General features: G+C 43.7%; 1 protein-coding gene across 1 annotated transcript in view; it reads left to right on the top strand.

The window, feature by feature from the left end:
* HDAC3 (histone deacetylase 3) overlaps positions 1-27959 on the top strand; it is a 378831-nt gene that overhangs the window by 191047 nt on the left and 159825 nt on the right. Inside the window, exons 5-6 of the mRNA XM_078653501.1 lie at positions 11421-11477; positions 11588-11643. Coding sequence (XP_078509627.1) covers positions 11421-11477; positions 11588-11643 — 113 coding nt within the window. The remainder of the gene's footprint in view (positions 1-11420; positions 11478-11587; positions 11644-27959) is intronic.

Genomic DNA, 27959 nt, shown 5'->3' with positions numbered 1-27959 from the left:
GAGGATCGAGTGCTAGATGGACACCTCCCCGAGAAAACTATCTCCTTAATATATAAAAAGCTTGTAAATAATATGGAAGACCTGCTGGGACGTATTAGAGCACTGTGGGGGGCAGATGGGTTGGAGTTGGACGATGAAGATTGGGTAGAGGCAGTTTCCTACCCTAAAGTGGTTGCGATTCAGATGAGGCTTAGACTGGTGCATCTAAAGATCCTACATAAATCTTATTTTACAGGGCCTCGATTAGTGCATATGGGGCGAGCGGAGAGTGGAGAGTGCAGAAGAGGTTGTGGAGAACTTTGCACTTTCATGCATATTCTTTGGCACTGTGTGGAAATACAAGACTTCTGGACAAGGGTTCATGACGAGATGAAAGAAGTATTGAGGTGGGGGAATACGACCAGAAGCCCGGAGATGTATACTGAATGTGTGGGAACCCACGGATTTTGAACGTGTGTCAGAAACAATGGGTGACACTGGCGTGCATGGTGGCGTAACGAAATATTGCTCAGTTGTGGGGAGCTAGCCAACCACCCCGAATTTCCAAGTGGGCGGAGGATTTGGACTGGTGCATGTGTAGGGGTAGAGCTGTATATGTGGCATGGGGTTGCCCGGAGAGATGGGGGAAGATTTGGGGGGCATGGAATAGTTATCGGGGTGAGATATGTACGCCCCCGGTGCGGCAAGTGGAAGCAGAAGCGCAGGAATCCCCGCGATCCTAACCATGTATATTGTTTTATGTGATTCTGTACAAACGACAGTTTTACCTTCACAATGATGACAATTGTTATTTCACCTGATATTATTTTACTTTTTGTTCATTTATTAATAAAAATAATAAATAAATAAAAAGATGCTTCTCAGGTCATAGAGGAGGACAATGATGATGATAATGATGATGACGAGGACAGAGAAAAAGGTGAGCTGGATGACAGATCCCTTCTTTCTGAGTGGGACAACGACCAGATTCAAACACCATCTCCTACTCCAGCTCCTGTGGATTCTCCACCTGTAGACATAGGTGGTTTTCATTTACTCATGGAAAGAGCGGCAAAAAGATTCCAACTTCCTATGACAACAATAGAACAAGATTATTTCTTACATGATTTTAAAGATCAGCCTCAGAAACAAGTGCGTTCTATTCCCATCATCGATTTTATCTGGCAAGAAGGGCTCAAAATCATGCAAAACCACAATTCAATACCAGCTATTCTGCTGAGGCTGGATAAGACGTACAAGGCACCTACAAATTCACCTGCTTGTCTAGTTTCTTAAACAAAGCCTGATTCCATTATTACCCAGGCAGCACAACGTCGGTCTAGAAATCCTTCATCTCCGATATCTGTGCCACCTCACCGAGAAGGTAGACGCCTTGATGCTGTAGGCAAGACACTTTCCACTATGGCGGCAACTACAGTAGTGCGGCCAATTCTCTGGCTATCCTTGCTCGTTATACCGGCAAATGTGGTCGGACATATCATCTCTAGAAGATTTAATTCCAGAACCTTCTAAAGCAGAGGCATTGAAAATTCTTCATGAATGAGAGAAAATTTCTTCTGAAATGATTGATTGTTCTGTGGACGTGTCTTCCACTGGTTTCCGCCTTTTGGATGGTGCTGCAGTTCTCAGGAGACACGGCTGGCTAAAAGCCACGTCTTTTCGTCAAGAGGTGCAGACGAAAATATTAGACATGCCTTACGATGGGGAATCTTTGTTTGGCCAACATATCGACGATGCCCTTCAAACAATAAAGAAAGATACCGACACGGCCCGTGCTCTCGGAACTCTCCAGTTTAAAAGACAAACTTTTCAAGGTGCAAAAGGTCGCGGATCCTCACCTCCCTGTCGAGGAAATTCCAATCAGTATAAACAAGGGCAACAACATTATTCCTCCCAGAGTCGGCAATCGTACAGGCAACAGCACTCTTCGTCCTACAGACAATACAGAGGCAAATCCTCTTACAGAGGAAAATACTCCTCCAAAAAACAATGAATTTCACCACTCTTAACTCCACCCGCCTTTTCAAGGGTTGGAGGTCGAATCTCCCACTTGTACTCAAAATGGTCACTGATTACTACAGATCAATGGGTTCTGGATATTGTACGCAAGGGACATGCATTGTAGTTTGTAAAGATTCCTCGTAATTCTCCACCAAAAGGTCCACCTCCGGCCCACCTGAAAGAACTTTTAAACCAACTCACAATTCTACTAAGAAAAGGTGCGATCGAAGTGGTACCAAAACTACGAAGGGGCAGAGATTTTTATTCGAGGTTCTTCCTCATACAGAAAAAGTCAGGAGAATGGCGCCCTATCCTGGACCTACGTGCCCTGAACAAATACATTAAAAAAACAAAACTTTTTGCATGCTGTCACTTCAGGAGGTGCTTCATCTACTATCTCAAGGGCAGTATATGACAACTTTGGATCTTCAAGATGCTTATTTTCATCTTCCCATTCTGCAGAGACACAGACATTTCTCAGATTCAGAGTGGCCGGGAAAGACTTTCAATTCAGGGTTCTGCCATCTGGCCTTTGCTCTGCCCTGTGTGTTCACCAAAGCCCTCGCACCGGTGGCAGCCTACCATCGGCTGCGAGGAGTGCAAATCTTTCTATACCTAGACGACTGCCTGCTGAAAGCAAGGTCATTCGAACAGGCTTCCAAACATACTCCATTCTGCAGGTCCCTCTTCCAGTCCCTGGGCCTTACATTCAACATGGAAAAGTCTAATTTTCTCCCTGCCCAAAACTGACTGTTCTTGGGAGCCATTTTAGACACCAAGCTAGCAAAAGATTTTGCTTCGCACGAAAGACATCTACGACTTTGCAATTTAGTGACCTCCCTCCGATTAAAAGAGTCCGCTTCTGTCTGACAGTTGAAATCTTTCCTAGGTATGTTGTCCTCTTGCATCCCTCTTATCCCTCTGCTGGCTAAAGATGCGACCTATCCAGGAGGAATTGGACAAACAATGGGTTCAAGTTTCCGGATCCTTCAACGATACGGTCAGAATCGCATCTCGGATGAAAAAAGCTCTCTTGTGGTGGACTCTCGAGAAAAACGTCTCTTCAGGTCGTCCATTCCTGATGGACACTCCAAGTTTCACTCTCACCACAGATGCATCTCCAGAAGGATGTGGTGCTCATCTTCAGGGGTTAACAGCAAAGGGAAAGTGGAACATTCAGCAAAACACCTGGCACATCAATCTACTAGAGTTGCTGGCCATTTTTCTAGCACTAAAAGCTTTCCATTCCATCATACAAGAAGCATCAGTGTTGGTTCGAACGGACAACACAACGTGCATGTACTACATAAACAAGCAAGGAGGCACAAGGTCCATCCTACTGTCCCATCAAGCTCAACAGATATGGGATTGGGCGATTCGACATCAGGTCGTCCTTTCAGGAGTGCACATTCCGGGAGCGTCAAACAATCTCGCGGACTCACTGAGCATGTCTTCCACACCAACCACGAGTGGGAATTAAATCAACCCACACTGGATCGCATTTTTCAAGTATGGGGTCGTCCAGATCTGAATCTGTTCGCAACACATCTGAACTGCAAATTCCTGTTTTATGCAAGTTGGATTCCCAGACCAGAGTCATGCGGAAATGCCTTTTTGATGAATTGGTCGAAAATATATGCCTACGCTTTTCCACCAATACATCTAGTTCCCAGAGTTCGTCGAAAAATGTGGAAGGAACCCTGTCACATTATTCTAATAGCTCCCAGATGGCCTCGACAACTCTGGTTCTCGGAACTCCTGCTACTGTCACAGTGCGATCCGATTATTCTTCCCCCTTTTCCGAATCTTCTGACCATGGATCAGGGCCAGATTTGTCATCCCGACCCAGCATCTGTACGATTAGCTGCTTGGAACCTGAGCACTATGAATTTCTGAATTTGGACTTTCCTTTAGATTGTAGAGAGGTACTGGCTAAGGCGAGAGCAGCTTCAACTGTGAAAACATACAAACTTAAATGGAAAAGATTCTGTCTATGGTGCAATGATGCTCCAGTACATCCTATTCATTCCGTAAAGATGGCTCTAATTCTCTTTACTCTTCCTGAGTCATTCAACAATTTTTCGGAGGTCTTTTACGGATGTTTCCTGCAATTTGTCGACCACCTCCTCTTTGGCATTTGAACATTGTATTGGTGCAACTATTGAAACACCCGTTTGAGCCCATTCATAAGGTCGATCTTAAATACATTATTTGGCAGACTTCTCTACTTCTGGCTCTCACTTCCTCACGTCGAGTCAGTGATATACAGGCGTTTACTACTAAACCACCTTTACTTCAGTTTACCAAAGACTCCGTCTAGCTCCGCACCAATCCAGCCTTTATCCCCAAAGTGCCATCAGACTTCCACCTCAATGAACCAGTTGTATTAAAGTCATTTTTTCCTAATCCTCAAACGCCAGCAGAAAGAGCACTTCATTCTTTAGATATCAAGAGGTGTCTAAAATGCTAACTTCAAAGGACGGCTACTATCCATAAGACTGTAACCAAGGGGTAAGGGTCAGGGGCCAATTCTACCCACTTTGGGCATTTTCAAGATGGCGAAGGTCTCTAGCCACACTAAACATGGTCTATGTGGGCTGGGAGGGGAGAGGGGGGGAATTGGAGTGTGTATTATAAGGCCTCGAAAAATCGACTCAACCACTCATAATTGCAAGTAGAGCTATTTTTAGCACCTACTAGTCCCATCTAGCAAGTGAACCTGGGCTGGAATGGAACAGACATAAAGCCCCTAGGGTTGTTCTCCATCTTCTGTAGGCCCCAACTCCATCTTAGGCCATGGAAGTCACCATCTTCCTCAACTTAAACAATGAACACCGCCATACTCCCTGATTAAAGCAGAATCATTTTCGTGTCTGCCTCTCAACGCAGATGTGGCCAGGCCGTATCTTTCTAAAAACTGTGAGAGTGTCCAGTGCTTTGAATTATTCCATAGATACAATATCGAAGTAGACATTCGTCTGGGTCAAATGTCTTTTGAGCACTTTGCAAAGTTTACTAAGAAGACATACAGACATAACAAAAATAATGTAGTCTGAATTGACGTCTGTTAGCCATATGTGTCTATAGAGAGGTGTCTGAAATGAATACCTTAATGCACATAATCCATCAGTCATTCCTAAACTCATGTAGGAAATTCCAATCTCTGATAAGATTCAGGATATAAGGACTGTCACTTGCCCACTTGTCATGAGAGGTCCTCTGCCCAGATAATCACCCGAGATTCTGTCAGAGACAGTCTTGCCTACTGCCAGTGTACTTCTCACTTCGCGGATGATACAGCTCGCCTGAAGCCAATAAAGAAGCGTCCCGGAGGAAGGGGCTGACTGGCTGCTATCGCAGTACATAGTTGCCCTTCATGGGGAACGCTGTCTTCACGCCTCTGCTAATAAAGACAACCTTTGCTGTCAACAAGGTATGCTGTGCGCCTTTTCCCCTAAGAAACTCCAGACTGGAAGTTGTTCTGCCTTTCATCCTCTCAAAGTATAGCGCATAGTAGTAGGCATTAGGGTGTTGGGTTCTAGATAACATTTTAAATTACATTTTAACAATGCTGGACATGTTCATCTTGTTCTCGTTATTTATAATGTGTTTAGTTGCTATTTTTGTAATCTGTGTTGTTGTTTTAGATGTACAGAGAAACAGATTGTTGCTGTAGTAATAAATGCTTATAATGTAAAGTGTTCATAACGAAATTAGGTTTGTTTCTGTTTTCACAGTGCCCCTGATCCCTTTATGAGATTGTTAGTAATCCAAAAGCAATATCTCTATATCAATTACACATTGAATAGTATTTGCGGGGCTTCAATAATTCGTATTTCACATTCATCGTGGTGTATTGAACCAAGTTCACCCTTGGCACTAATGGGTGTGAAAGCGCCCTCTGTAGAGTTATGTCAAAGTCATAATTTACGCAGCACAACAAGTTGTGTTTTTTAATTTAAATGGGACAATCATTTCTCTAGTTCGGATCATATGGTGAAAATATGTTTGTTGTAAAATTCTTCCTCCCTCCGCTGCGGGTTATGAAAGTGTGGCAAAACATTCTCAAAGCACATAGGGTTGTGCAGTGTTATAAAATCTCAGCTTGTCCAAAGGAAGGAATGCTTCATAAATCTACGTACTCTATATAGAATTCCACAAAAAGTTCTATTTGATGCCATGTAGTGAGACGGCTGATTTATGGCACTCAGTTCTCAGTTACTCAAAAGTTTAATATAGAAAAACCCACAATATATTTGCGATCCAATGCCTAGGTTGCGAACTAAGGATCAGTGAAACCGGTCAGTCTTACCTTCACTACTTAACCATATTGTGTAATTGTTTGGGCAGATTATTTCTTCTAAGTATGCCTTAGTTTCCTAATTTGCCGTAAGGGTGAAAATGTAGATAAATTACTGTTTTTCATTTTATAGCTAGATGAACTCTGCAAGGTCTTGTCAGAGTCAAACTGTTATGGACCTGAATCTCAAAGCTATTTACCCATGTAAGTTTGCCTTGCTCAAGCAAAGTTAGATTTACACTGACAAAAACATTTACACACATTAAGATTTTTTTGTGTACAAAGCTCCTCATGGACTAGAAGCAATGGGGAAATGGTAGAATCCAAGCTGGAAGGCCATGTGAGTTTGTGCATAGCCTCAAGCTTACATGTTAAATGCCATTACCCAACTAATTCCTAGCCCAGCCCATTCCCACCCTGAAAGGCAAGATGCCGGCATTTAAACCCTGTTGAGGCTAGACGCGGGCATTTAAACCCTATTCGTACCAGATACAATATCATTTCGGTACAAGGCCTTATGTCTCTTTTTAATTCTCCGCCTGATTAATTTGTTTGTCTGAACTTGTTTAAATTTATAAAGAGCTTTTTAAAACTGTTTTGAAGTGGTTACATTATGATTGCTTTAAAGTGAATATATTTTTAAAGATTGTTGTTCTCTGTAAAGGACTAAATCAAATGCAATCTTGAATCTACTGCCACAAGGTAGGCGTAAAATGTTTTTCAAGCATTGAAAGAGATGACGCCTTTCAAAAAATAAGGTGGGGCTGTACGGAAATATATTTGAACACTAAAGAAAAAGCAAATAAATGTTTTCAAAAGTTATTTTGCATTTACTATCCAGGGTGCCTGATCAACTATATGTCTGCATATTTGACCCTGCACAAAAGGTTGAGAAGAGTATGGTTTCCAGGCTTACTGTTGTCAAATCCCAAAGTCTGACTCTATTTTGAGGAACGTTACGTTAGCCTGTCTGCCTTTCGTGAAAGTATAATTTCATCTAACCAGTGGCATTTTTTTATAACATCTGGTATCACAAACCTGCCACAAGCTACTCCCTATCCATATTTCCAGGTTTTACAGATGTGTAAGGTAAACATTTAGTCCGAGTTGGCGTATTTTCATCTTGCTGGTGTAAGCCTATTAAATCTTGGATTATTGAACAATCCCCACACAGTCCCCACTAGATTTTGCAATGGAGGCTCAGTCTGTGGTCAATCCTATATAAATTCCTTGATTTGACTACTGAAAGGGAGAGTCCCTTTGCACCAGTTTATTACAAGAGGTCCTGCCAGATTGTCTGAATATTCACTCTTATGCTAAGAGTCGATCCACTGATGAGAGTAGCTGCGCCCAGTGTGTATTCCTTCCGAGGTAGCATTTCTCTCCCAGCTGAAGTCTGATACCCACAGCTGATCTGCTGGGATCAGGTATGCAGTGCACTGGGCCTCACAAAACTCTAGAGGAAAGCTAGCTATTCCATGCCCTCTTGGTTTGGAGCATACGGGTTGCTTTGGGGTTGGTAGGCTGCTAGGAAACTTCTAAATATGTTGGAACGGTCTTATTTTCGCTGCTAGTAACATGCATAAGTGCTGTTTTAATTATATTTGTGTGGTTATTACTCATGTGCTAAGCAACATAAATAAAACTGGTGACAAAATGCTTTAAAATATATAGTGTATTTTTTTATTTCACTGCTTGTGTGCTATTCTAAGAACAAAATTGGGCTGAATTATAAATTCATCCCAGAACCCTTTTATAGACTGTTGGTAACCCAGAAAGCACTGACATCAAACCAGCTGGAGTGCTCAGTAGGTTGTATGGGGTTACAAGAACCAGAACGTACTCTCAAACGATGATGCTTTGAACTCTGTCCCGAACCAGTGGGTTGGTAATCCAAACCTTGTTGACCTGGGCACTAGGTCCCAGGATATGCACCATTACCTCTGCAAACTCTTGTACATTTTTGGAAGTCATAAATCTGTATAAGTATAAAGTCCTACAACTGTGGATGCCCTTTTGTAACTTTTTTTTTAATTTAAAGAATGGGACTCCTGATGAATTTTGTATATGTTGTCCATAAGTTGCACTTAATGGTTTGTACACTAATGCTCTACTATTATGTCTTAATGTACCAGGTTGTGTTATACAGTCACTTCGAGAAATTATATTCAAATTGCCCTTAAAAATCGCATGGTAGTTTGGTGAAACTACCTTGACCCCAAACAATATATCCTGGGTGTGGATAGGAATTCCACAGCTCTGTAATATAGCAGGGACATCTCCTTGTGTGTCTGTGATAGATACTGACTATTTAATTTGTTTTCAAATGGTGATGCAATGTAATCCCACTTTGCATAGATAGTTACTGAAGAATTTTCTGACCAGGTTTGGGGTTGGACAACCACCGTAGATATTTCAAAGCTGCAAGAAAATACTAGGTGCCCATGTTTTCCCAGGTCTTTATTATGCTCATCCTGAATTTGAAACCCCTATTAGCATTGTCTTTTGTGACTAAGATAATGTGTACTTTACAAGAAAGACAGTTTCCTTAAGGAATGAAGGGCTGTATCCTTGTTTCTAGTATGCCACAAACATCAAAGATGGATGAGTTCTGACTCGTTGAGTATCATGAAAGTATATGCCTAAATGTTAGATGGCTTGAACTACTTCTATGGAGGCTATTAGTTTTTCATAGTCATTCCACTGCTGGTTTGTTCGATGTATGGTGAGTGTATGGCTCGGCAGTAGGAGCTCATAGATTAAATCAAGTGTATTGTCCGTAAACCAAATCTCTTATCCTTGTGATGTTGCAGCCTTCCTTCCTCCATAATATCATGGCTATACTTAGTGCCCAATTGTGCTTTAAAGAGGCTGATTTCGACCACATTGACAGCTGGTTTGTTAAGTTTCATTTGCAAGGTTTGTTGCATGTGAGTGCCGACTTGTGACCACCTTCAATTTGGTTAAGTGTCTGCTCCATTGTTTCTATTTCCAAAGTGCGTGTCAGATGGGTCTGGGGCTATGCACGGTTGTAAGACGCCTTACTTCCTTTGTATTTTCGTATAATTTGACTATTGGAGAATGAGGGTGTGACCAGCTGTTCCTCCTTATTGGACTAAGACTTCTTGTTAGTAACCATACTTTTGTGCAGGGGTAGGATGCCACATGAGCGTGAAGTTCCATCTGCACATGTGTAACAGTAGGTGTTTTAACAGTCAGCACTTCCTAGATGTTTCAGGTAGTAAGACAATCAGAGCCCAGTGGTGTTGTCACTTGCTTGAATCCTAACAGTGTTGATGGCGAAGATGCTTGTTGCAACATCAAAGTTGTACATGTCTCTTATTGTTTAGGCCCTCCTTGGAATTCATATAATCTTGGAGCTTGGGATGAGCCAAAAAAGTTTGAGAAGGTTTTCTTTCACTTTAAAATATTTGTCACAGGGAGCCGTTTCCAGTTCTAGCTCACTGGACAGATAAGTATGGGTTTCTGAATTGTTGAACACACTGGATTTGTTATTTTTTCGTGGCATTTTTCCATGTTGCTTGATGATATAATAGTCAACGTTTGCTTCAGGTTCAGACAATTACTTTTGATTGTTTAGGTTTTTACATCTTTGGTGACACAGTGGGTGTGCAAGACATCGCCGTGGAGTGAAGGCACGTACCTTGCTGTGAGTAGGGGCTAGAGGTGATAAAAACAAGTCAGCACATTAGCTGAACTCGAAATTTTTGTTTTGCTGAAACTAGCTTTCATCGACCATTGTTCTAACTGATCAATTGAGGATCAGCCACATTAAGGAGTACTTCGATGACTTTTGATTCTGGTTTACGATTGTCTGGCCATATTTGTCAATTTCATACCCACCCTGCAAGTGGGCAGAATCACCTTAAAGTTCTGCCTCAAGACTGGCTTCATTATCAAGTAATGCTTTGTGTAATCGTCTTTAGATTTCTGTCTAAGGATTCTTCATCAACCTTTGAGTTAAGCCTTGTAATCTTTCTTCCTTCCTGCCATGAGTTCAGGGTCTTGTAGCAATTTATGGTTAAGATGAGTAGCAATGTTAGACTTGTTGCTGTTGGTGCCTGTGATTGAATGCTTCTACTATACTGTGGTCTTTTTACCTTCATGGCGAATTGAGGGCTTCCTACATACTTCAGTACTCACATTCACCTCTGTTGTCTATTTCAATAATGTCTCTTATAGAATATTGCGGTCTTTGGTTTGGGAATGTTGTTTCCAAAAATTTGCCGACTCTGTGTATGAAATGAGCCAGTGTGAAGTATTTCGGTAGTTGTTTGTTTGTGTTGATATATTGTGGACGATTTGTGGAGCTCTCAAATAGGGAGAATTATGTGTTTACTTTATTATATACTCTCTAGACTTCTAGTGGACAGCCTTGCCTCTTCTGGTCAGTGAAGGTCTGTGCCATTCAGTGAGGATGGTGTGGAGATGCTTAGGGCTACAGGTTGACAACTGTAGTATGACCAGGGTGCTGATGGAAAGGGCCTTCAAAGCTAGTGTTGGGGGAAGCTAGTCAGAAATAGTAAAACAGTCCAGCCTGAGGAAAGTGCAAAGTCAAATAAGTAAATCACAGGATGCGATGGTGAGGAGAGGTGTGCTGAGGCAGCCTTCTGATGTTTTTATTGAATGTGTAAAAGTTTTAAAATAGTAAGAGTTCGGAGACTGGTTGGTTACTTATTTCTTAAAAATAATTGTGCTGTTAACTATGATGCTCTAATGTTTAGGAACATTTAGAAAGCAGGTAAAGTGCCTCGAAATGTATTCTATTCCAAGATGAGAATAATTCGGTGTATAGCTGTTAGCAGTAACAAGGAATTCCTTACCCTGTTTTCAAGTTTGTTCTGAATCACAATCCACATTCTCAAATTGAAATAGCATATCATTGCACTCTATATAGTAAGGAGATTGGTGTTACTTGAATAAAAACATTTCTCTGAAAAAGAACATCAGTCAGAGAATTCGTAATTGGCAAACTAGGGAGCGGAAAGTACATGATAACGATGCCTTGCAATGTTTGTGTACCACAGATGCCAAAACATAAACAGACTAACAAAATAAATAAATAAATAAAAAATTAAGTAAGCCCTTTCTTTCTTAGATATGTGATATTGCAATAAACTGGGCAGGCGGCCTGCACCACGCCAAGAAATTTGAGGTATGTTCAAAATTATATTACATTTAATATGTAAAACATTCTATTTTTCAACAACTTTTTATTGCTCAATTGTAACTTCTTTTTTCCCTCCCCACCAACTCAATCTGCAGGCATCGGGATTTTGCTATGTCAACGACATAGTTATTGGCATCCTGGAGTTACTCAAGTAAGATTTGTTCTCTAAAATATTTTCCTTTGAATGATGGTTGCCGCTTTTTTTTAATTGTTGACCAAACGGTGCATTTTCAAAACCAGTGTGAACTATTGTATAACTGTTCAATAACAGGAGAGGCACTCATTGTATTCTCAACATTCTGTGTTCGCATTCTTGCATACATCTGTATCGCAGCGCATATTGGTCATGGTGGGGTGTGGCGCTTTGATCTTCTTTTATGCAGATTTGAATGATTCTGCAATGCAATTTCTAGACCTGTGCATATGTTTCTTCCTCTTAGTATTTTTTGAAAGGCATGATCAGTATAACATAACGTGCTGGATCCCAGAACACATTTATTCTAATATATAAGTTTCTGTTTTGAAACCAAATTTAAAGAGAAGATTTGTACCTAAAGGTCAATGTTTGTGCAGGATCCACTCAAAATCATGGGTTAGACCCACACCAACAGCAAGTTCATTCAGCCTATTGAAAGAAAGTAGGATCGCCTACCCTGCAGGCAAAGTATTTCTGTCTCCAGAAAAATCCGTCTACCTGAGACTTGGGAAAACCAACCCATCTGCAGCCTGTCAGCTCCTTGATGGGGGTAATTTAACAGTTCATTTTCTGAATTTATAGAAAATAACAAAAGCGGTTTAGCTTTTGATTGTGAATTTTTAAGCAATGTAGATATTGTATATATTGGTAAAAGGCTTAACTTTTAAATTCTCGCCCCAACATTCCACCCTTGGCGCAGAGAACATACCTCCTGCACAGGAGGGTGTGCTAATTTCAGTTAATGTAGAAATAGGCAGTAAAAATTCTCAACAGACAGTAGAACGTAACATTCTACATCTGCTGCTGATTATGAACACAATTGAACCAGTAAGAGAAAAAACAGTTTTTTAAATTCAGAATACCGAAAAACTGGAACAACTACACAAAAGAGGGTTGACCCATCTCTCTTACATCCCGTCTTTTCACAAGGCTAGATATGTGTACCTTTTTATATCTCAAGTGAGTGTGCTATCTACCTCCAGGTAAGTCAGTGCCATCGCCACATTTCTTAGATACATTTTTGGGCCCTCATCCAGTGGTCCCACCTGCGGCCTGCTTCATCATCGGACCCACACCCACATCACCTAGTCTGAGTGGGTGGACTCTACGCTTTTGTAAGTAGAGCACTTTAAAGGGACAAAGCAAGGGATTGTGGGTGAGTTAAAATTACCTCAAAGATCCTAAAATTACTATTTAATGGGCAAGGTCTAAACACAGTAGGATGTCACAAGGATATAATATTTCTTGACATCAAAAGATCGACGTTTCACCTGTATAACTGCCCAGATGGTCATTTGGCTTTCTTCAGGACCAATTCTTCAATGATGAATCGCTGCATGGCATGGTTGTTCTTCACAACCTATCTGAATGCATTTGTATAAGTCCAGATGCAGGGTTGCAGGGATACAAGTAGGTATTCTCACGGACGAAGTCCCTTGAAAAATGACTATAGGGACCGTCCACCCCTCAAAACTTATGATTCCTAATTAGTATATGGGCCATCCAATACCATATCGAGGAAAGAGTCACAAGTATGGTCTGTATATTTGCGTGCATGCTTTCCTAAACGTATAAAATGCATATGAATAGGTTGTAAAGAACAACCTCACCATGCAGATCGCGCTACCAATATTTCGTTCTGATTTCAGGTACTGCCATTTTAACATTAGTAATTCTCCCTGTAAGAGATACAGGTAATTAGGTAAACCTTTTAAACAGCTTAGATGACATTGGGAAGTATATTATTTTCTTTCAAGAAGGCACCTGCGTTATTAGTGGTACTCCCAGATATTTAGTACTCTTTATAACTCCTCATTTAGTTTATTTCCCCCTAGGAGCATTATGTGTGTTATATTCTGCTTTGTTCAGTGTGTAACCTGGTACGAGGCATGTGGGCTGCTGAATTCATATCTTGTGCATAGATCGCCGCCTAGTGTTGGGTCCGGATGATTGCACTTTGTTGTCCTAGAAGAGTCTTCGAAGTATCACGAGATAGGTGACTCCTCCCCTGGACTACAGTGCGCATGGGCATCTTCTCCATCCTCAGATTGTTTTTTCCGCCATTGGGTTCGGATGTTATTCCTTTACTCCAACTTCGGAAACCGAAACTAAACTACTTTAAAGGCCAAAAGGCCTTCGACTTCGACGGTATTGTTCTCGCTCGGTACTTCTTGACTCGACCAACCTTTCCATCTTGATCCGGTCGTCGACGCGGGCCGTTGGGCCTTTTCGATGCCACGTGGGTCTGCTGTCGATGGAAAGGTGCCCGTTCAAAAGGTGCCCACAATGCCACTCCAAATTCCTGCATACTGACAAGCATACAGTATACAACAAGTGCTTATCACCAGAGCACAACGAAGAAAATTGCCCAGCGTGTGCCCAATTCCGTTAGAAGAAGACCATCCGGATTCGACGGGCCGCTATGCAAGAGATGCAGCGGTCGGCACCCGAACCGGAGAACATCTTCCATGATGAACGCGACCTCCCAGAAGCGGCGGACTCGGACCTAGAGATTGTCACCGTCGAGGACCAGTCTGACTCCAACGACGAGAAACCACCGGGGCAAATTGTGAGTACACAGTCCCCAACGCCGCTTATCCCGAAACCGAAGGCTCCGGTCGAAGCATCACCTAAAGGCCTTAGCCGAGATCGAAAAACCCCTTCAGAAGCCCCGCCTTCCGGCTCGTCTCAGAAGACCAAAACAAAGCCTTCCGAGAGCCCAGGACCAAGTAACATTCCCCCCAAGAAGGTCGTCGAACCCAAAAGGGTTGTTGAACCGAAGGTCGCCAAGCCAAAAAAGGCCGTCGTGCCAAAAGTCGTCGAACAGAAGAAGGCCGTTGAGCCAAAGGTTGTCGAACAAAAGAAGGTCGACCAGCCAAAGGGCGTTGAGCCAAAGAAGGTGGTCGAACCAAAAAAGGTCGTCCAACCCAAAAAGGTTATCGAGTCAAAAGCTATCGAGCCAAAGAAAAGCCACGAACTTAAACAGGTCGTCGATCCGAAACAGCACCCGATCCTAAAAAGAGTGCAAATAAGCCAAAGCCAGTCGAACCGAAAAAAGGCATCGACTCGACCAAAGACACTGATCCTAAAAAAGGCGTCAAGCACAAAAAAAGGATCGAGCCGAAAAAGGTCGTCGACCCAAATAAAGTCGCCGAACCAAAAAAGACTGCCAAACCAATAAAAGACTTCGAACCAAAAAGGTTACCTTCCCCAAACCAACAGTTGAGCCGAAAAAGACTCCCGAACCAAAGGCCCTCGAGCCAAAAGGTCACAAGCAAGTCAGTAAGCCAAAAACAACGGCGCCAAAGCCACGGACAGTGGAGGAGGAACTCTTCCAGCCTGATCCACAATCAGAGGAACAATCAAAACTGTATATAAACCCTGAAACCGGCAAATTTACCATCTATTACCGGAAAAAGAGACCATTGGACACGGACACTACTTTCCCTGTACCACCAAAGAAAAAGGTCTTCGGGACATCTCCCTCTAGGCCTTTTACTCCTCCTCCTTTCTATCCTAATATGCCTTTTGTGCCCTACTCTCCTACACACTCAGAATACAATGATGAGGATAACATGGGGGAAGGTCCTCAGGAAGATTTTAATGACCCAGAGGATCCACAGGCTCAGGATGACACATGGGATGATCAAAATTATCCATATGACACACAACCCATCCCTGACACCTCCCCATACCCTACTAAGCCGTCGCCTACTGACGACACCATTGTTTGTAACCAACTGCTAGATAAGTCCGCAAAATACCACAAGGTCGACATGCACACTGACCCAATAGAAGAAGATTTTCTATTTGACACTTTTCCAACCTCCGAGAAAAATGTCAGGACACTTCCTATGCTAAAAGGGGTACTAAAACACGCGCCAGACATATTCAAGGATCCAGCCAGGGCACGGGTGCTCAATCCCAGGGTTGAGAAAAAATATAAGGCGGCCCCTACAGACCCTACTTACATTAAATCCCAATTGCCTCTAGACTCACTGGTAGTAGCAAACGCTCGTAAAAGGGCCAACTCGCAAACAACAGGAGACGCTCCACCTCCTGACAGAGTCTAAAATATTGGAGGCCTCAGGCAAAAGAGTGGCCTCACAGGCTGCTAATTCATGGAGGATCGCAAACACACAGGCTCTCCTAGCTCGCTATGATAGAGCGCACTACGACCAGCTTGAAAGTTTACTGCAACACCTGCCAGAACCTTTCAAAGCTCAGGCTAGCGACCTCATACAGGAAGGCAATTTTATAACTAATGCATCCATTAAATGTGCACTAGACGCAGCCGACACAGCAGCCAGGTCGGTTAACACTAGTGTGTTACTACGCAGACACGCGTGGCTACGCATTTCTGGTTTTTAGAAAGAGGTGCAATCCACCATCCTTAACCAACCAGTTAATCAAGACTTCCTGTTTGGTCCTGCAGTAGATACCATTTTAGACAAAATGAAGAAAGATACTGAAACTGCAAAATCTATGGGCGCGCTGCAGTTTCAACAACATGGAGGTTCCTTTCGTCGGTCCTCCTACAGAGGCGCCGCAAGAGGCAACACTTCACAGACTTCCTCTGCATACAAAAGCAACACCCAAAGCTCCTTTAATAAGGGCTCCAACAGTGGAGGTTACAGGGGCAATAATAACAAAGGCAGAGGACGTGGCGGCAATAACACCAGAGCCTCCACTTCTACCAAACAGTGACTTCATCACACTCCTTCCAGACCATCTAACACCAATTGGAGGCAGAGTCAAACAGTTCCTACCAGTCTGGAATGCAATTACCACAGACAGGTGGATGAGACAAATTATCCAGTATGGTTATTGCCTGGAACTCACTTCTACTCCACCCAACATACCTCCCACACAACGTCCTATGTCCAAAGAACATATCACCCTGCTACAAAAAGAGGTCAAATCCATGCTAGAAAAGGGAGCCATAGAACCAGTCCCTTTTTAACACCAAGGAACAGGAGTATACTCACTATACTTCCTTATTCCCAAAAAGGACGGGTCCCTCAGACCAATATTGGACCTCAGGCCTCTAAACCAATACATACTCTCGGAGCACTTCCATATGATCACTCTGCAACAAGTACTCCCATTACTCCAGGTAGGCGGCGACTTCCTAGCAACATTAGACCTCAAGGACGCATATTTTCACATACCTATACATCCAGCTCACAGGAAATACCTCAGGTTCACAATAGAAGGTCAACATTATCAATTCAAGGTTCTCCCCTTCGGGGTAACCACAGCCCCAAGAGTGTTCACAAAATGTTTAGCGGTAGTAGCTGCACACCTCAGAAAGCAACACATCCACGTGTTTCCGTACCTGGACGATTGGCTCATAAAGGCAAACTCGTACGTGCAGTGTGCAAGGCATGCGTCTCAGACACTCCAGCTGCTACACAGCCTGGGATTTTCCATGAACTACCCAAAATCACATCTACAACCCTCCCACATACAACAATATATGGGGGCTACAATAAATACCTCTGTAGCAAAAACATATCCAAATCAATCAAGGATAGCCAACATGCAGACTCTCATTCAGAAATTTCAGCCACAACACGCTTTGCCAGCTCGAGTATTAATGCAACTCAGCATGTTGTCCTTCTGGATATTCATTGTCCCCCATGCCCGACTTCAAATGCGTCCACTACAGGAATGCCTAGCACGGCAGTGGAACCAAGCTCAGGGCCAATTAAAAGACCTAGTGTTGGTGGACAGTCGCGCTTACAGCTCTCTGCAGTGGTGGAACCCACAAAACCTTTCCAAGGGGCGACTGTTCCAGGAGCCGGTTCCACAAGTAGTACTAACCGCGGACACATCACTGACCGGTTGGGGAGCCCATTTACTTCAATACACAGTACAAGGGCTCTGGACACTCGAACAAAGGAGACTGCATATCAACCAACTAGAGTTGCTAGCAATATTTCTGGCCCTAAAAGCATTCCAAAAGTACCTGTGCAACAAGGCTGTGTTGATCCGTTCGGACAACATGACAGCCATGTACTATATTCAGAAACAAGGAGGGGCACACTCTCCACAACTGTCCCACTTAGCACAGAACATATGGAAGTGGGCAATTCCCAAAAACATTTTTCTCCTAGCAGAACACCTGCCAGGAAAAGGCGATCAAGTAGCGGATCTGCTAAGCAGACACAGTCAACAGCTACACGAATGGGAGATTCACCCTCAAGTTCTCGAACCATTCTTCCAAAAATGGGGGCATCCAGAGATAGATCTGTTTGCCACAAACGAAAACTCAAAATGCCAGTACTTTGCCACCAGGTTCCCACATCCGTTGTCACAGGGCAATGCGATGAACTGATCAGGCAGATTGTCGTACGCTTTTCCACCAGCTCCACTGATTCCGCTAGTGGCACGCAAACTACGTCAGCAGTCACTCACAATGATCCTGGTTGCTCCCACATGGGCGAGACAACCATGGTACACAACGTTCCTGGAACTTTCAGTAGTTCCCCACCAAAGACTGCGCCTCTCGCCCCATCTTTTAACTCGCAACCATGGAGAAATCCGGCACCCAGATCCCAATCAGATTAACCTAGCTATCTGGCTCCTGAGGTCTTAGAGTACTGATACCTTAACTTACCTCCTGATTGCATGAACATTATCAAGGAGGCAAGACGGCCAACTACTAGAGCATGCTATGCAGCTAAATGGAAACGATTTGTAATTTACTGCAACAATAACCTAACCAATCCATTAGATGCTTCCATCCAAAACATTATCTGTTACCTCTTGCACCTTCAAAGATGCAATCTAGCATACTCTTCTATAAGGCTACATCTTGCTGCTATAGCAGCATATCTCCAGAACAGACAACACCTGTCCCTATTTAGAGTACCACCAATCAAAGCTTTTATGGAAGGTCTTAAAAGGATAATCCCTCCAAAGCACCCACCTTCACCAGTCGAACTTAAATATAGTACTTACCAGACTTATGTGACCTCCTTTCCAACCACTCCACTCATGTGAATTACAATTTCTAACATGGAAGGTGGCATTTTTAATTGCCATTACCTCCCTCAGGCGAGTAAGTGAGCTACAGGCTCTAACCATCCAAGAACCTTTTATGCAAATACATGCAAATAAGGTAGTACTTCGAACTAACCCTAAGTTCATGCCAAAAGTCATATCCACTTTCCATATCAACCAATCCATAGAATTGCCAGTTATCTTTCAAAACCCACAGTCAGTGGCTGAAAGAGCCCTACACACACTAGATGTAAGGAGAGCTCTGCTATATTATGTGGACAGGACTAAATCATTTAGGAAAACAAAGCAACTGTTTGTTGCTTTTTCCCCACAACATAAAGGTAATCCCATCTCAAAATCAAGAATAGCCAGATGGATAGTTAAATGCATCCAAATATGTTAGCAAAAGGCTAAACGCATTCTAACAGTTCCCCCAAGAGCACACTCTACGCGTAAAATGGGGGCATCCATGGCTTTCCTAGGGAATATTCCCCTTGAAGACATATGTAGGGCAGCTACATGGTCTACCATACACACTTTCACTAAACACTATTGAGTAGACGTGCAATCAAAGCAGCAAGCTGCAGTAGGCCAGGCTGTCGTTAAAACTTTTTCAGACTGCTGCAGCTGGTACAGGTGGCCACCGCTAGAGAGATACTGCTATACAGTCTATGCACTAGATATGAATTCAGCAGCCCACATGCCTCGAACGGAATATGCTACTTACCAGTATGCATCTGTTCTTGGCATGTAGGGCTGCTGACATTCATATCGCCCACCCTCCTCCCCGGTGCCTGTTGCAGCTGCAGGATTCTCTTTTGCATGGCCATCTCTTACTTACTATACTCCATCTTTGCCACAATGGCGTAAAACAATCTGAGGATGGAGAAGATGTCCATGCGCACTGTAGTCCAGGGGAGGAGTCACCCAACTCGTGATACTTCGAAGACTCTTCCAGAACAACAAAGTGCAATCATCCAGACCCAACACTAGGCGGCGATCTATGCACAAGATATGAATGTCAGCAGCCCTACATGCCAAGAACAGATGCATACTGGTAAGTAGCATATTCCTTACTATCCCAACTGTAGCAGCACATTTTAGGATATATTATATAGCTCCTCCAAATATTGAGCTTCTAATGCCACATCATCAGCAATTATTGTGATATTTGCACAGTGGCATGGGCCCTTGACTAGTCATATTTCTGTAGCCCAGTTCCTTTTGAAGGGTTCCATGCCGGTGGCATAGAGAAAGGAAAACGGTGGACATCTCTGCCCTGTCCCTTTACTTCTTGGTATACACATGCTGAAACACTAATGTTGATTAGCATTTTGGTGCAACGGTCCTTGTGGACAGTTTGAACCCAAACATTTTGGACAGTGTTGATTCTGCGTATTGCCTCCAACAGAAACTGGGCAGGGTGGTGTCTATAGACATAGATGATGCCTATAAACTTGCTTAAATTTTAAAGAAACCTAAAATAATTCTGCTCCAGAGTGTTTGTCACCAATTCTAGGTCAAGCAGTTTGGCTTGAAATCCGCTCCCTGGAGCTTGTCCAACAGCATTGTGTTGGTCATGGTCTATATCTAAGCATCTGGCTGATCAAGAGAAAGTTGCAAGAGTTTCAGACTATGGGGGATGTCATTCACTTTGTGGTGCTAGATAAAATCAGACTGATCATCAGCAAATGTAAACTTAGACCGGTCTTCAGCAAATAGGGCTGAAGAAATTAATAGGTATCTTGCTTCGGTTCAGAACTAGATTTCTTGCAACTTCCTTGAATTAAATGGGAATACAACCGAGATTTTCTTGGTGGGCAATAATCTGGAGAGGTTGGTTGATTCAGAGTGGCGCACCTCCTTAGCAAAGCTTCAAGTGTTTAAATCCAATGATGTCCTGCTGCACTGTTATCTTGAGAAATGCAGTGACATCCACCTATTTTTTCCACCTCAGTATTGAACGATATTTTATTCCATAACAGTTTTATGCTCGAGTTGTAGCAGCCCGAATCATGACCAGGGTAGACTAATGCGGCCTGCGTTTGACTGTGCTCGGAGTATGCAGCCCTTAAGTTTCAGATGTTTCAAAAGTTTGCGGTGAGGCTAGTCTTCAGCCTTAAAAGACAAGATGGTGTGTTACAGGCCGGAATGTCCCTACATCAATTTCTAGTCAAGCAAAGTGTTACTTTTAAGACGTTATGCCTCAGGCATAAAGTATTTTATAGTTAGGACAAATTGCTGTTTATGCATCATCTGAATGTTCTTAAGCCAACAAGGGCTCTGTGCAGCAGCAAGCAGGTACACTTCTCCACACCCCACTTCGAGGAAGTCTAGAACAGGTGGGTGATCTTTTTCCTGGCTTAGTCCCAAACTTTGGTATGACCTCCCAAAATTGGACCAAATCTATCACTGGGCATGACGTGTTTAGGAAAGTACTTAAAACAATATTTTCTGATAACTCATCTTTTGTCTCGCTTGAGTCCTTCATTGTTGTTGTTCCTAATGCCAAGATGTCTTTTTTGACATTTTGCACTTAAGAAATTCTATTTCATTTAATTTGATTTCATAAGATGACCACCCAAAAACATTTTAAGCATTGGAATGCTTGGTGCCTCTTAAGCACAACAGTGTCTCTAAAGTATCCTTTGGAGAACAAACAATCCTTTGGATAATAAACTATCATTTATTATCCTTAACTGCCAGCAGCTGCTGGCCTTTCTTTAACCTGCAGTCAAGCATGTTATCCCCATTGTCTCATGCTCTTTCATAGTGCCGAACACCAGACTTTACAATAAAGACATCCTTAGTATTGTCTACAATACCAAATAGCACATTAAGAGGGAACTGTGGTCACTAGTGAACAATAGCCCAGATAGCTCTACAACATTTCACATTTTGGTTCGAGACCTCATGCTGGCTGAAGTGCCTTTCTGAAGACTCTTTATTCATAGTCATTTGTTGCATATTTCTCCATGCAATACAGAGTGCACATGAGTGACTTGCCAGTCCAGGGAAAATGGTGGACTATTAAAATGTCCTACCACATAAACATGTTGAAATTTTGATTCGATTAAAGGTCATTACATTAGAGTTCACTTTGACCCAACAGAAAAAGATGTATTACCTGAACAAACACGGAGGAACAATGTCTAGAAAACTCTTGAGATCCTAGGCTTTCACATACCGGGGTGTGGAATTGAATACAATATCTACTTGTACATGGGGCAGGTTGCTTAATAAATCTACTTGTCCTGTAACACAATCTACTTGTCCCTTTTGTGCCCTGTAATGCGTCGACAAATTAAGCCGGCAATCTGATTATATAAGAGCTCTGAAATAACCTCTCTGATTATGTCAGGGCTCCTTCCATAGTACGGTTTGCATACTAGAAATTACCGTATGTTGCCACATTTCCGCAGATCTACATATTGGGGCTGAAAGTAATGGTAAGCAACATTTTCAGGATTGGAATGCCCTTTTGAGTCTGTGCAAACCTACTAACTTGCATGTTTTAAGGGTTTTCACCAACTCTTCTCTAACCTTTTCCCATACTGAGAAAGGTTGGAAATGTACCTCTGACAATGGCAGACATAAAAATTCCTCCAGGGTTGGGGGACAAATTGTTTGAAGGGAAAGCGAACTTGCAAACACTCAGATTTTCACATGAGCAAATTTAAACCTGCAAATTTTGCTCATGTTAAAATGCAATTCACGAATATTTTCTGAGAGTACTATTTCTTAGCCTTCTTCTGTAAAGTCTTGTGAATTCACAAAAGCTGTATATTTGCACTTCATGCAAGGGAATGGGTGCACTTATAAGGCTTCATTTAATAATTGGGCTCCTAATTAGGTCTGGCATTAACCATGACCTATTTTGCTTATTAATATTCTGCCTCTCTTTCTCTTTGTCTCTCTCTCTATATTGTCTAGCTTCACTGAGCATTCTGTTCTTTCACAAGGAGTATATCGACACGCAGTCAGTGCCAGGAACTACTCTGGCAATGTGTGCTTTTTGAGACCAAAACAATTTTTGCTTCTGCCAATGTTTGTAAGAATGGTGAGGGCCCGGCAGCTCCCACACCAGTAAGCTTTTAGAAAAACCGTGCCAAAACAAGTCACGCATTGACAAAACCAAAAGGCTGACCAACAATTTCAGACCTACTGGCGTTACCAATGCGTGTTTATTTTTATGCTTCCCATAATCTTGTTAAAACTGGTTACATTGATTTTCCATTATGAATATTTTTGGGAAATACTAGCATACATGAATAGATTTTACTAAATGATGCTGCAAAGAAATGGTACCTAAAATTTTACAGTAGTTTAGCTAAATGTTTTTGCATTTTTTAAAAATATATATTTTTTAAAGCAAAGAATCCTCAATCTTTCTTTCAAGTTCCTGCAAGTATTTGCATCTAATAGTAGAGCATTGTGGGAGCATTATACATAGCCTCATATTGCTAAACATTAACAACATGTGTACACATTTTTATACTGGAGCCACTGTCCGAATTGCAGTCTGAGCTTACAACATTTACTTGGAGCGCTCACCGTAATAATAAAGGCTTTTCATTAATTAACCATAAATACAAGTTTGAACAGCATTAACACATGGGCACGAATATTACCTTAACTGCAGGAAGTGCCTCTCCCTGATTCCTAATGTGGTAATATAAACTGGCAGCCAAAGGGTTTGTGCTGGAAGAGGTTGGGCCTGTGAGAAGTTGGCCTGATATGCAGTGCTCACTATTCTAGTGATCACTATGTATCATTCCAAACAACCCTTATTGATGATTGGTTGTAAGTCAACCTGATAGACCAGCTATCCTAGTAGCATGGACAAGAGCAGTCTTTAGGCTAAACTCTTGAGGGCGTGTTAAGCCAGCTGTTTTACCATCACATTTACCCCTTGAACACCAAGTGAAAGGACACCACACAAGTTGTTATGAAAATAAAGTATATTTATTTATAACAGTACTACCCTGAACTCTTTATGAGTCCGGGAGCTAAGCACAACACAAAACTCTTAAAGAAATACTTAAAGTCGCACAATTTACACAAATGCCCGAGGGGCACGAAAAACCATATACTACAAAAGTGGAATGCGAATTACTAGCAGGTAAGTAACTATTCTCAGAGGCTTTGGGATCGCTAGAACTAGACTACTGAACCTTTAGATTACAAGCAGGAGGCCTAGGGGGATCGGGTGCAGAGTGTGCACTCTCACGCGGGATGCGGAACAAAGTCTATGGAGGCTAGTAAATGCAAAGTTAGTGTTATCGGACGAATCCGACTAGGTAGAGCTGAAACGAAAAAGGATCTGGACACTTAGATAGTTAAGCTATGCTGGAGCACCAAAATGCTTAGGTTACCTAGCCCAGGGGCTGCGGCTGCATAGGTCTGAAAAGACGTCGGGAATCCTCGTTACAGTCTATGGAGCCTGAAAGAAGAAGTTGCTGGCAGGCGACCAGTGAAGAGATTCGGAAGGATCCAAGCCTGGATCGGTGAAGGAGACCTGTAAGCAGAGGGGACCAAGTTCTGAATCACTAGCCAGTGATTAGGTGGGCACCAGGATGGCACCGGACGAAGTCACCTCGACCAGGTGAGTGGGCGACGCTGGGCTTTGCAGTCTCTCGGACCAGGAGGCGTTGTCGGCGACCAGGATGGAGGTGCGAGCTGTCCCACGATGGTATCTGCTGTAGACGTCGCTGGACCCAGGATTGGGGCAACAACTCTTGGCAAATGCAAGCCCACGCGGTGTACTCAAAATGGCGTCTGGAGTGGACCAGGAGGGTCCTGGGTGCTCCTCTGTTGGAGGGGAGCAAGGGCCAGTCTGGAGCAACCAGACCAGCGGTGTTGTCGTCGTAGTTCGTCGTCAGAAGGGCCACTAGCCAACGGGCAAGTGTCCTGGACAACGCGGTGAGCAGCAAAGAGCAGAAGGGCCCCACGCAGATCTCGTGGATGCTGGGGGGCTGGACTTCGGTGCTGGAGCTGCTCAGGGTTGGGGCTTCTCAAACCCCAAAGCACTCACTCGAGGGTCCCTCGGCGGTCGTGCTGGGCAAGCGTCGTGCAGTCTTGAAGATGGCCGGTCCCTCGAGGTCTCGTCACACCCACGAATCTCAGCGTGGCTGATGATGTAGGTAGAGGTCAGAGGTGCCAGGGAAGCCGGTTCTCGTCGAGCTGGGCAGTCTTGATCCGGAGGAGAGACTTACAGCAAACCGCGATGCTTGGTTGGTGCCTGCTGCTACAGGGTGACTACTCCTTAGTCACAAGGGAGAAATCTTGAGAAGAAGTCTTGAGTTCCTTTCGTGGAAAGTAGTTTCAGGATTCAAAGATGATCTAGTTTGGAAGGGGGCCTGCTCCTACCTTTATCCTGAGAAAAGGGGCTGGCACGCGACTAAGTCCTGCCCTATGGGTGGGACTAGGAGGGGGGTGGTTACACCCCTCTCCTTTGTCCGGTCTCTCCCCAGCTCAGGGGCTGGTGTGCCCCCAGAACTGGTTTGAGCCGGCCTATGCATAGTGAGCACCGGGCTGCCACTTGCAGTCACCTTCCTCTAAAGCCCTGCCTACCTGGGATACACAAAACCCTGTGTGGGGTGGTGCTGGCACCGCCCCGGACAGGAAACCCTTTGTCCGAGCACTCCTCGCTGGAAGGACTCCCAGCAGCAGGAGGTCAGACTTGTGTCTCGGTGGCAGCATCCATCTTGTGGAGCTGAGGCTTGAGTTAACTTTAACCGGGGTTACAGCTACCAACATGTCTTCTCCCTCTAGAGGGGTGGAATGCTACCCCCGTCGCCAGAACTGGCGAGGGGGTAGTATTCCAAAGCGTATGACACCTTACACGACATGTTTAGATATTGTCAGACCAAAGTTACCATAACCGCGAGTATTATAAGGCACTTAAGAGTATATGGTCTGACGCTATCATGGAAACGGCTAAGGGATAGATCCCGAAAGCCGTAGACAGGCTCAGCTCATGCCAGAGCACTATCTCACACGATTCCAAGCACTCTGCGTCGAGGATTGTTAAGGCCTGCCATAGGAGTGACTGATAGGAGATCTGTGTGCCCATTTTAGGTTTAGATATAGGTATACTATATCTAAAGCAAAGGGTGATTACACCACCTTGCCCCAGCTGTCAAGCAGCCAGTTGTGAATACTAGTAAGTGGTGGAACTCGCACAGCTGATGGGTAAAACTATAGCTGATGCACTATAAATCTGGTTTTCTGTTACCCAGCACATTACTTTGATTTGGTTTCCCTGTTTACCTCAACTTTTAACACACTCTAAGATGGCGTCTAATCACGTTCGTTAACCTGCACGATCTGAGAAACACTAATCCGTCGTCTCTGTCTAGTTTCTGCTATACGCGAATATAACATTTACACAGGGCGCTTGAGTGTTGATTAGCGGGAGGAACTCTTCGGAGCCCGTGTCTTGCTACACCCATGTGAGTACTTGGTTAGCGTTTGGAAGCGTAGAGCACCCCGGTGTTAAGAGCGGCTTGCATGTTGTACTTTGTCACAATCGATATACTTTTGGGTTTTCATGAACACATGACGACAGCGCTTTGGTTACAAACACCGCATTAACTTCTTTGCACGTGTCATTTAAATCGCGGTTTGATATCTTTGTTTCCTGGGTGTTTTCTTATCGTTTCCTTCACTTAATGATTTTGGTGATTATACTTTGGTATGGTTTTGGTACCCACGTAACGGCTTTTCTGCTCACTACGGATTGATTGTAAATGACAACATGTATATATAGTTCATTCTTATATGGCGATTCTTTCATTTTTGTTTGTAGAGTTATCCCTGAAGAAGGGCGGAGCCCGAAATGCATCGGGAATCAGTATAACTGTGGGAATCATTATAACTGTGCAATTTATCTTGCATTCAAGCATGAAGCACCTAATGCCTGTTAAAGATTTATTTTGAATCCGGCACACGTTTAATAAAACGTGAAACTTTAAACTCCATTACGGCGTTTGGATTAACTTTACTTATGGAATAAGACCTTCGAGTCATCTCACGTTGTGCTTTGAGAAGCTTCCCCCTAGCCAGGGGGCGGCATTGCACTAGTTCCAAGCAGCCAGTTGTGTCAGTTTTGGATGGCCAGCCAGGGGTGGCATAATACATGCTTCAGCCCCTGGTAGGCCCTGGGTACACCTATGCCCTGGATACCTAAGGTATACTGTACAGGGACTGATAAGGTGACTCAGTATCCAATTGGATATGTACCTAGGGTACATGGAATCCATTTTAACAGAGAGAGCAGTGGGCCTGGGGTCCTGAATAGCAGGGCCTCAGGTCAACTAAGTCAGAAAACCAGCAAAACACCAGGCAAAAAGTTGGGGGCAACCATAGTCAGGGATCTACCTTCCTACATAACCCCCCCCCCCAAACAAAAGGAGATAAGGCTATCCTTGACCAGGTAAGCCTATATTGCCTAAGTGGCCATATAAGGAAGTACCAGCACTGGCATGGTTACCCCCTATCTCATGGTCCACTAAGCAATCCCTCACCCTAAGGGTGTCTGAGGGTCTCCACCATAGGGAATCTCTACCTGTGGTGTGTTTTGGCAAAGTAAAAGGCTGGTGCTGATATGGAGTACTGAAGTGAGGCTCCACTAATTTTGGGCTCAGCTTCCTCCAATCATTATCCACCATAGAGGCCTTTCTTTCCCAGGCTGAGTTGTGTTGAGCTCTCAGGGTCAACCTCTGACTACCTAAAGCTGGAGGTTGGGTCCCTCTGTTTGGCTTACTGGAGGGACAGGTCAGGTTTGGGGCCCTTAGGTCCCAGGTTTGGCTGTGCCCAACAGTGTCCATCTGGGGGAGGTCCCTAGCTAATTATAAGGGGGATCCCTCGGGAGTTTGTTTTATTTTCACTTGGCTAGGACTACTAGCTTCAGTGCCCTTAATCTGCTGATTGGGGAATTCTTTTGGACAGGGGGCCCTTTGGGGTCCACCACTGGCCTCCCTGGCCTCTACAGCCCTGGGCTGACTGAGGCAGGGTAGAGAGGGGCAGGTTACCTGCTCCAGACTGGGTCCCACCTTGGAAGGGTCCACTGACATCAGGGGTTCTGCCAGGCTAGGCCTGACTACCTCTGGGGCAGTTTCTTCACAAGGGGTCAGATCAGTTCCCTGAGGAGGCTTATCCTTTCCTAAAGTCTGGTGGGAGGGAGATTTCTCTTCCTCCTCAATGCTCTCTGTCTGAGTGGAGTGATCCATAGTTTCAGGCTTCACAACACTATTATCTGT

The sequence above is a fragment of the Lissotriton helveticus genome, chromosome 7 (genome assembly GCF_964261635.1).
Source record: "Lissotriton helveticus chromosome 7, aLisHel1.1, whole genome shotgun sequence".
NCBI classification, from domain to species: domain Eukaryota; kingdom Metazoa; phylum Chordata; class Amphibia; order Caudata; family Salamandridae; genus Lissotriton; species Lissotriton helveticus.
The sequence above is the reverse complement of the archived record's forward strand: the minus strand, read 5'-3'. Positions and strand labels throughout refer to the sequence as shown.